At 34.3% G+C, this 11,164-nt stretch overlaps 1 protein-coding gene across 1 annotated transcript; it reads left to right on the top strand.

Annotated features, from left to right (window-relative positions):
- LOC109332289 (protein TIFY 6B-like) lies at nucleotides 4,810-8,574 on the top strand. The gene is made up of 7 exons (XM_019567227.1): nucleotides 4,810-5,185; nucleotides 5,570-5,739; nucleotides 6,265-6,521; nucleotides 6,615-6,705; nucleotides 7,079-7,394; nucleotides 7,734-7,791; nucleotides 8,324-8,574. Exons 1-7 carry the CDS (start codon nucleotides 5,110-5,112, stop codon nucleotides 8,442-8,444), a joined length of 1,089 nt encoding a protein of 362 aa, XP_019422772.1. The 5' UTR covers nucleotides 4,810-5,109; the 3' UTR covers nucleotides 8,445-8,574.

Genomic DNA, 11,164 nt, shown 5'->3' with positions numbered 1-11,164 from the left:
TCATTTTCTCCAACTCCAACTAAAAAAATGCAATTCATGCACACTAACCAAAGTTATCTCATGAAGTCTTTTCACAATTTTATTTCAACAAGTATCACCCGAGTTAGTCGTCTCAGCCCCAATACATTCTTATAATGTCAAGTCCAACGAGTGAGCTCAAGATGCTAACTTAGTGATCAAAATATAATTGGGCAAAACCCCAAATCTCACTACACTTTCAACTATATGAATAGCGACAGGCTCTCAACAAATCTAATCTTTCCAAAGTTATCACGTAAGTTAGTTATCTCAAACCCATTTCATTTTTACTATGTCATGTCTGTAAGACGAGCTCAAAACACTAACATAGAGATCCAATATGAACGGGAAAAACCTCAATTTCAAAGTTGAGTATTTTCCATATCAATACAAAAATCAACTTATATATTTCTCATATCAATACAACAATCAACTTATATATTTCTCATATCAATAAACAATCAAGAACTAACATTTGGTCAAATTTAAGATGTCAAGATACAACAAAAGAGTATGAAGATACAACTTGAACGGAAATTATTATTATAATGAGGATAAAGTTTACCAAGTAGTTATTAATAAAGTTAGATCACTTGATCTATCAAGGTACGAACCACTCAAAATAAGTAGTAAAAATGGATGAAGACTACACGGGTATTTTTGAAACCAATATAGAAATAAATTAAATTCTTATAAATTGTAATTCAAATGAGTGTAAAAGATTTTGACAAAAATGAGAATGGTTAAATGGGCACAACTAAATAGAAATACTAATATGTCAATCTACAAATGTCCAAATGTCATAATTGAAAATGTTTTCTATAATTTTAAATATGTCCTTGTGACTTTCCAATAAGAGGAAAGAAAATTATCAATTGAGTGAGACTTTAAGTATACAGGGAATTATAAAATTTGAAGGGTGGAATAAAATTATCAAGTCTCCAAATCAAAATAATTTTCATGGAATTTCAAATAGGACATGATAGAAGGAAGTTTTGGTAAATATGTAATTCCAGTTGTGCCATAAAAGGAAACAATTTCTACAATAAAAATAGATTATGTTGTCATTGGCAATTGAAAATTAATAAGTATCATTGAAATGATATAGATTAGATAAAAATAACATCAATATAATTTGAATAGACATTTAGAACTCAAATACCTATGTCAGGTTTAAAAATAAAATGGAAGAGTACACGCAAGGAGTAGTAAAAAAGTATCCTTATCTAAGATATAGTTATATAAAAAATTTAAATTCTCAACATGGAACGAAAATAATGAGTCGAATACTACAATTCAGTCAAGATGATTTTTTATAAGAAAGTGAAAATGAATTAGATAGGAGATCCATATCAACCACCTTATAAGAGTAATGGGGTTAAACATATTTATTTCAAAAATAGATTTTTTTAAACAATAGAAATCAACTCGTCATGCTATAGATGGAACCAGAAATAAAGGTATAGACCACAAGGCATACAGGTACTAATTGCTTGAGAAGTTGCATATTATCCATAAGACACCGAATATTGATTTGCTCTAGTTAAGACAACATAAGCAAAGAGTCACACACAAAATTTATGTTCTGCTAGTCCATCATATATCCAATGATACTTACGAGAACATGCTATTACATTTAAGTTATTATTTAATCTTCCACAAACAAAATTATTACTTTGACGACAAAAACATTACCTCAATTAGTAGTGCAAATCACAACAAAACAAGCAAACAATCACATCAGAGTCACACAGAGAAAGGGTATATGATGCTATACCCTAATTCGGATAGGAAGAACCAGCTCTAATACTAGTAGTGTAACATGCCGTTTTTGCAACTAAGAAATTAGGACTTTATTATAAAAATATGATAAAAATTAAAAAAAAAAATAAAGTCAACATGTTAGAAAATCATAGCAAATTTAAAAAAAAAAATCGACTGACAAATTTCAAAATGCGGAAACATTCAATATTATTTTTACTCAAAAAAACGGGACATTATGTTCAACCTCAAAACTCATCCATAATATAATTATCCCTTTTTAATATGCAACTTTACAAAATAATTTATTTATTCATATCAACATACTAATTATAAAAACATCAAATGTACAACAATCGAGAATGCCTTCGACAACCACGTGTCCAAGGACGAGTTCCATCATAATGACCACAAGCGAACTCCAGAATGTTAACAATCATGAGAAGCCAACATGTGCTCGACTTCGACATATATGCGTCAAGTTATAATGGTCGCCCACAATATTACCAACTCGGAGCCAGATACTTCTCAAGTCTACTAGTGCGCCTGACTTCGGGCTATACTAATAGAATGTGGACAACTATTCCACCCTGCTCGAACGACTCCCCCATTGACCAGGCTAGAATACTCAAGGTTGTCAAAGGTCGAGCACCTGGCGAGGACTTATGGTACAATGACTTATGGTGCAAGCCGATTAACCGAACTATACTAGAAGACACATCATCTCCTAGAGACAACCCCACAAGCCAATACTGGGACCACATCTCTGCCACTCATCTATTGCACTACCAACACAAGGCTGTCATGCCGCCTACGATAGACACATGCTTCATGCCGCCTAAAACTCTTACTAACTCCCTACTCTACAGCAAGGACATGCCTAAACTATGGCTACTAAGCCTATCACATGATATTAATCAACAATACTTAGAGCACGACCTGGTCAGACCGCTCGACACGGATAAAACAACCTTTTAATCAGCCAAAACAGACCGATAGGCCTAGATGGTCGGTCATGCCAACAACAACAACCAAAGAATATTCCATCTACCTCTACTATAAATAGGGGATCTACCCAAAAAGGAAGTAACATTATCCCTAATATCTTGAGCTATTGCTCTCGCCATTTATCTCCCCTTATCCCTCCTCTTAGTCACTTACTGACTTGATCGTCAGAACATCTTTTCAGGTACCTCCATTGGTAGGTCCAATCTCAACTCAGACAACTCCAAGACTTACTCCTACCCGGCTATTGCCAGCCCAAGCTCAACTCAATCCTATGTGAAGAAGAATAGTTTTTTAAAACAAAAATGATAATAAAAAACATGTTTTTGAAGAATGAAAACACGGAAGTAATTTTTTTTTTTAAATGAAAACATGAAATAGAAATAGGACATATTTCTGGAAAACATAAATATTAAGTTATTTGATATAAGAGAAAAGAATGAGATAAGAATAAGGGGAAATGAAAAGTATGGCACAAATGGGTGAACAGAGAAGTTGTCAATTACTTTGTCAAATTTAAGAGATTATCCTTGATTATATTGTAATCTTTTTTTAAGTTTTAGGCACTAGGGAGGGCTATAACTATTGTTATCCCTATCATTGTGGATTTTCCACCAAAATTCACGTGGAAACAAAAATGACACGAGTTCCACATGTTTTTTTTACTTTATATTTTACTAACGTGTTGATAGGTATTCCATCCCTACCAACTCACATTCTTATTTTTTATTATTTAATATTTAATTTTTATATACTTCATTTTAGAGAATTATATCACATTTTTATATTAAATATACATGATACTATGGTTTTTGTGATAAAATAAATATGAAAATGAGTTGTGATATTTTTAAAAACTACATTGGTGATATGATATTTTTTGTGTATGTAATTTCCTCTAATTTCCATTGATATTTTTTTATTATGTGAAAAAACATTATGATAATAATTAATTAGGAGGGAAAAATAGGCAAAGAGAAATTACACCATATAGATAGTTATAAGTTGTTTTGGCTTTATAAATTCTTCTTCTTTGTGGTGTCAGGAAGTAGCTAGGCTAGGGGTCTTCACTTAGGGACTGAGTTGAGCTTGGGCTAGACAATAGTCGGGCATGAGTTCTTCTGGGAGTTGCCTAAGTTAAGCTTGGACCCGCCCCTTAAGGTACCTGGAAAGATGGTCTGACAGTCAAGTTAGTAAGTGACTGAGATGAGGGACAAGGAGAGATAAATAACAAGAGTAATAGCTCAAGATATAAGGGAATAATGTTACTTCCGTATAGGATGGATCCCTTATTTATAGTAGAGGTAGATGAAATATTCCCTGGATGATACTGTTGGCATGACCAACCATCTAGGCCCGTCGGCCTACTTTGGTTGATTAGAAGGTTGCTTTATCTGTGTCGGGTGACCTAGTCAGGTCGTACTCTTAATATAGTTGACTTATAGTATGTGATAGACTTAGTAGCTGAAGTTTAGGTTTCTCCTTGTTGTAGAGCACAAAGTTGGGTGAGAGTTGCAAATGACATGTAGCAGGTGACTGTCGTAGGCAGTGTGGCAGCCATATGTTGGCAGTGTGACACATGGAAGATAGAGGTGTGATCCTGGTATTGGCTCATGGGATTGTGACCGAACGATGATGTGTCTTTTGGTGTAGTTTGATTGATCAGCTTATACCATAAGTCCTTGTACCATAAATCCTCGCTAGACGCTTGATCTTGAGTATTCTAGTCCGGTCAAGGAGGAGCCGGTTGACTAGGTGTAACAAATATAGATAATGCAATTAAAGTGGAAAATTTCATTTTCTCTTCTATTTCCTTTCATCCAAACACAACATAAAAATCAATTATTTAAGAAAGGAGGGAGAAAATAATAGTGAACAGTTGTACTGAAAATTTAAAAAGCATTCATGTTCCAATTTGTATTGATGTACCCATAAAACATTTTCCTATCTTCTCATGTGATTGTAAAAAATATTTTTTTAACGTGTGAATCAATGTGGTAGGGTCAGAATGAGTCAGTGTCAGAGACACAGTTTGTAAATCAATCAAATATGATATTTTTCAACGTGCTTCTTTACCGGATCATCTCTTCATTCAACCGGTTTACCAGTAACAACAACCTTTCATAATTCCTCATTTTTCTTAAAAGACATAAAACTTGTTCTACGTATTAAATATTGTTACCAATTGGACTCACTTTCTTTCTCTTTTTCTTCTCTACTTGGCTCCTTTTTTCTTTGTTCTTCTTTGCTTCTCTCTTCCCAAAGTTAGTGTTTTTGTGAAGGAACAAGATTTTAGTTGTTGGGTTTTTCTTTGGTTTGTGATTAATGGAGAGAGATTTCATGGGTCTTAGCTCAAAAGAATCACTTATTATGGTCAAGGAAGAGATCAACGATGACTCAGGCATGTTTGTTTCATCCTCATACAAATTTTTAGTCCAAGTTACATGTTGTTAACTATGTTTTTGTTGCTTTCCTCTTTTTTCCTTCTGATTTCAATTATATCCTTTTAGATTGCATGCAGGTTTACATGTATGAGCCATTTGTATCATATTACATACTTCAATACTTTAAGACAATTATTTTATGAATTTTTTCTGTATCCACTTATCCATATTGTGTCATATCTATGTCTCATGACCCTATTGGAATCCCTTCTACCTAAAGAATAATAATAGACACCAAGTTCTGAATTTCTTGGTGTCTATTATTTTGTGAGCAATTAATAGACTCATGTATGAAATTCTTCTACATATGTTGATGGTTACTTTGTGTGTATGTCGTGTAGGCTTCACGAAGAACTCTGCTGCAGAATGGCTCTTCTCCAACAAAGTCTCTGCGGTTCCACATTTGATGTCTTTCAAGGCTTATCAAGATGACAAGATTAAAAAGATGGTCACAAACCAAAGTCCAGGAGCATTTGATTCTAGTAAAAAACACTCTGCTGGTGAACCCCAGGTAATATTTATATGATTCCATCATTTAGGTTATGTACTGCATACTGAGTTCGGTATACCGTGTACTCCTTTACTGGGTTACATATAAAAGAAGTCTTTATAATAGTAATTATAACTGTAAAAAAGTGACCAACCAAATGGAACAAGGTAACTCGCACTAGAACCAGTATTACGAACCATGTAACTATGAATATCCTTTCTCTCACTTTCTATGTGCTTGTTCAAAATTGATATGTTAGTTAGTGTTACTCAGGCTTTAGATTAAAGTGAAATAAGTATAATATGCTTGTGCTCGTTTAACAGTTTGGATAAGTCCAATATGTTCTTATTGGTATTCTAATTTTAAGTCAACTCTATAGTTTAAGAACACAACTTTCTCTAGCTTTAGGTTGTTTTGCAAGATCTCATGTATGTTGTTCCATCTTCTAAGTTTCAAGTTTCAACATCCCTCTCATAAATCAAGTTCTTCCACATGATGATGTCTTTTAACCCTTCCTTCCATTGATTGTTTGTTCTTACTATATAGAAACCTTTCAACCATGATGGACAAAGTGGCTTTCATTTTTCCCTGACTCAATGTCCTGTACAACATGGTGTGAAGATGTTTTCAGTTTCCAATGAGATAATCACAGGGAACCAATTCCTGAAGAATCATTTTGCATCTTCTGATCAGAATATGAACGCTTTTAATGTGATGCAGCCACTACATGGGGGAATACCTGTCACAGAACCTCATTCAGATTTTCCCACAATTTGTTCTATTGATGCAATGAATGAATCATGGTAATTTCAGTTTTATCTTGAACTGTTATGTGTACAATACACAAACTTGTTTTTTCTCTTCATTTTATTTCATTAATTAATATTATTTTGAAGTAATGGTGTAAAACCATCTGCATCTTCTGCTCAACTTACTATCTTCTATGAGGGTACTGTGAATGTCTTTAATGATATCTCTGCCGAGAAGGTATGTTGTTCTGTTTTTCGCATTCTCGATCTTCATAATACAATAAATAAGAGTAAACCTTCGATTTAGTCCTCTAAAGATAATAGTGTTATCTGCTAGATCCTTGATAGTTTTTTCTCACCAAATAAGTCTTTCAAAGATTTAAAACCTCACTGTCACCAATTAAGTCCTTCAATTCAACACATTTTACATCTTAAAAGAACTTAATCGGTAACACAACTTCGGACAACCCTACCACTGATACTATCATCTTTGGAGAATTAAACTGACTGATTACTCGAAAAATAAATACAAAGGGAAATTGGGAGCATATACCTTGCGTTCCTTATTGGTCAGGCCTTGATTAAGCTTAAATCTGCTGATCTTTCTTCAGGCACAAGCAATCATGCTGTTGGCTGGAAATGGCTTTTCTGCTGCTTTTAACATGTCACAACCAAAAGTTCAGGTACCCAGCTCGAAGTTGACAGCTAGTGATCCAATGCCTATGAGCCAACCTGCAAATACAGCACCCGGCTCTGGTCATTCAAGTCCTTTATCTGTTTCATCGCATACCCGCACACAGTCTGGAAGTGGCTCAAATAGCAACAATGAGATTATGGCAGCTAAAACAAATGTAGCTGCTTCTTCCACTCCTGTCAAAAATGCGGAGCCTCGGAAAGTAGTTGATGCAACTGCTATGTTGACATCAGGTATGTTAGAGATATCGTTTCTCATGCTCTTGCTATATGACTTTTCTTTTGTTCTACCTTAGTTTGTGTATTCATCTCTTGTTTTGGGATCTTTTGTCTACAAATTGCATTTTAACAAGGGATGAATCTATCTGCAGTCTAGACTCTAGAATTATCAAAGTGTTTTTACCATTGCAAATATTTCCATTTATTAATAATCAGGAAATGTTTAAAGATCTTCTATGATTATGATTTACGATAGAACATTATGGCGTTGTTCGATCCATATATCTAACCCCACCTAGTGTGATTAAGGCCTAATTGTTGTTGTAATGATTTTATGAGATATCTTTTATGCAGCTGCACCACAGGCTCGCAAAGCATCTTTGGCTCGATTTTTAGAAAAGCGCAAGGAAAGGTTAGTAATTCTGTGTGTGTTTGGAAGGTTAATCTTGTACATGATTTCTATTTGTCAACAACTGGAAAACACAGCTATCATCCTTGGACTGTTAAAACCTGCTGAGTGCCTACATTGAATGGACGTTGTAATTGTATAGTTCACTGCTTTTGCTAGCAGTGGTACTTGTTTATCTCTGTAGTGTTATTCTCCCCTAAGAGTTTGTTTAGATGAGAAGGAATTAGAGGATAGAATGGAGGAAAATGGCAATAATTTCCCTTGTTTGGAGTTCAAACCACTTAAAACAATAATCTTTCACTTAAACCACTTTCATCCACCATTCATTTGTATTACTTTCTTGAAGAGTCAATAATGATTAAACATGAATGATAAATGATACAGTGACAGTGTATAAAACTCATACATTATCGATACATATATATTTTTCTTATTAAACTTATGGTTAGCAATGTTGGATGGACTCAATGTTGGAACATACTTAAAATATCAGACTATTCAGTTACTAATATGATGTCATTTTGTGTTCTTGCAGGGTGATGAATGCAGCACCATATAATCTTAACCTGAAGTCTGAGGAGTGTGCCACTGCTGAATACAATGGTGCTAATTTCCATGCAATTATTACTGCTTCTAATAATCTTTCAGCCAAGTAATAATGATAGTACCAAGTTCCTATAACAGACTATTGAAATATATTGTTGTAACTTAAAAATGTTGTACCTTCATTATTCTATGATCAAAACTTGTCGTCACATTCTTAAGTATCGAACTATGTTCAGTACATAGGTAGGTTTTTACCTTAATTATTGTAGCACGGACCACTGCTACTTACTATGTCACAATTTGTTATATTGTGGGAATAGAAGCCCAGTTTAGATATTATATATTTTTTAGTAGCTTATTTTTTCTATCTTCTATGGTTATGTATTTTTCTTATTTCTCCTTTTTTTTACTAATAGGCCTATATATTTATAGGCATACTTTTAAATGATTTGGTCTGATGATATAATTATTTTATTTATAGACCAAGTTGAATACAAAGTAATAAAAGCAACTACAAATTTGGCTATGTTTTCTATTCTTTAGTGAAGGTTAAAATGTGGCTAACCACAAATTTCATGCAGATGTAGTGTTTTTAGATATTTTATTTGCACCATTAGTGTTATACATAACAATCCACCAATCATTTTTATTACATTTTTTTACAAGTAAAGGATAATTAGTAGTGGATGATGTATTGATAATGTATCAAACTTATACATTATTGGTGCCTACATTTTTTCTCTTTTAATTTAAACTTTACCCTTCAAATATTTTATGACTGATAGATGATGTACTGATTGTTTATAAATTTTTCCGCTACTTCAATATTACACATATTTTATATATAATACAATCTTATATTTACAAGACCTTCATATTCCTATATTTTTTTGGATCTATCATTTCTTAAATATGAAAGTGCAAAGTGTCAAGGATTGCACTAGCAATGTTTTGTCTATGTTTTGATGAAGACAAGGAGTTAGTAAAAGCTTGAAGATGACTCAATGATCAACATGCCTAGATCTCAATGGTCATATCTAGACTAGGTTATATCAATAGAGTTATATTTCTAAGTAGTCTGGGATATGTGCCTTAGTTAGTGAGTCTGGGTTAGGTAAACCTAGATGCAAGTCTCTCAAGCCATTAATATTGATATATCATATTCATGAGACATATCATGTAGTTTATTATATGTTCATGCATTAATCATACATGTCATATGTGCATATTAGGCATAACATAATTGCTAAAACATGTATAGGAGTCAAGCAAAACATATAAGTATCCCACCAACGGCGAAAGCACTCTGCTGGGCCGACACTGACACTGAGAGACGAAAGCTAGGGGAGCGAATGGGATTAGATACCCCAGTAGTCCTAGCCGTAAACGATGGATACTAGGCGTTGTGCGTATCGACCCGTGCAATGCTGTAGCTAACGCGTTAAGTATCCCGCCTGGGGAGTACGTTCGCAAGAATGAAACTCAAAGGAATTGACGGGGGCCCGCACAAGCGGTGGAGCATGTGGTTTAATTCGATGCAAAGCGAAGAACCTTACCAGGGCTTGACATGCCGCGAATCCTCTTGAAAGAGAGGGGTGCCTTCGGGAACGCGGACACAGGTGGTGCATGGCTGTCATCAGCTCGTGCCGTAAGGTGTTGGGTTAAGTCCCGCAACGAGCGCAACCCTCGTGTTTAGTTGCCAACGTTGAGTTTGGAACCCTAATCATTTAATCACATATTGTTATATGCTGGTTAATCGATTAACGTGGAGTCTTAATCGATTAACGTGTCTGTTTTCTGTTTTAACTGCGTAACTGAAAAACGGTTTGTAGAGCCAAATTCATTTTGTACAAATTCTGTTAAACTTGCAGAAACGTAAAGCATTTTTGCATATCATTTTTTTGAATTCGTGACTTACTGTATTGTATAGGCAGAAGAGAGATGCATGTGTGACAAAGAGAGAGTAACATGCTTAGTTGATATTGTTCTGATGCATTGTATATAGTTTTCATGTGCTTAATCTCATTCATTCTTTCTTGCATGTTCGTACATTCTGATTAGAGATTTTAAGAGAGAGATTCTGCATTATTTGTTTTGTATTAACTCGCATACATTCATGATGGCTTGTGTTACTTGAGTGTGGGTTAATCTTTGAGTTTTCATTGTTATAATTTGAGCATTAGTGCTTAGTAAAACTCTGTTTTTTGTATATTATTTTGTGCATTGGGTTTTGTCTCTTGGTGTCTTACCACCAATGAGATTGAGTGAAACTTAGGTCTTGAATTTAGAGCGAGAATCTTGGCTGGGGCTGGATCGCGAGAAAGGTTTTCTTGAGCGATAGGGATAGTCAAACCAAGATTAGAGGTTCTTCAAATTCAAGAAAGAAGCGTCTAGAGTCTTGTAATTGAATTGGTGTATTTAACAATACAAAGTTTTCAATATAGTGAAGAGAAATCTCCATAGATCAGAAGGGGAGGCCTGGATGTAGTTTGCAAGTAGACCCGCAAAGGAACCAGGATAAAAATCCTATTGTGTTGCAAGTTGTTCTCTCTGAATCTCTTTTATAATTCAAGTTGTTTTAATTCGTGTATTAAGCTGATATTTTGCATACTGCTACTTTGTCATATCCTTGTTAATTGTGCATAAAAATATATGTTGTATCTCTACTTGATTGTTGGTAAGTAACTGTGCAATTAGCCAATCTTCCAATTCTGTTTCTGATACATGTTAATCGATTAAGCCCACTGATTAGTCGATTACCTGAGTTGTTTTCCAGAAGTGGGTTTTGGTGCGAAAAGCGGTAATTGATAACTGCTACACCTATTCAACC

The sequence above is a fragment of the Lupinus angustifolius genome, chromosome LG18, assembly GCF_001865875.1.
Source record: "Lupinus angustifolius cultivar Tanjil chromosome LG18, LupAngTanjil_v1.0, whole genome shotgun sequence".
In the NCBI taxonomy this organism is placed as follows: Eukaryota; Viridiplantae; Streptophyta; class Magnoliopsida; order Fabales; family Fabaceae; genus Lupinus; species Lupinus angustifolius.
Note: the sequence above shows the minus strand (reverse complement) of the source record. Positions and strands in the feature narration are given on the sequence as shown.

Bases quoted from the DNA above. Each gene is read 5' to 3' on its own strand.
- LOC109332289 (XM_019567227.1), top strand. From the start codon at position 5,110: ATGGAGAGAGATTTCATGGGTCTTAGCTCAAAAGAATCACTTATTATG. The intron at 5,740-6,264 runs GTAATATTTATA...CTTACTATATAG, and splicing joins ACTCTGCTGGTGAACCCCAG to AAACCTTTCAACCATGATGG. The intron at 7,395-7,733 runs GTATGTTAGAGA...TCTTTTATGCAG, and splicing joins AACTGCTATGTTGACATCAG to CTGCACCACAGGCTCGCAAA.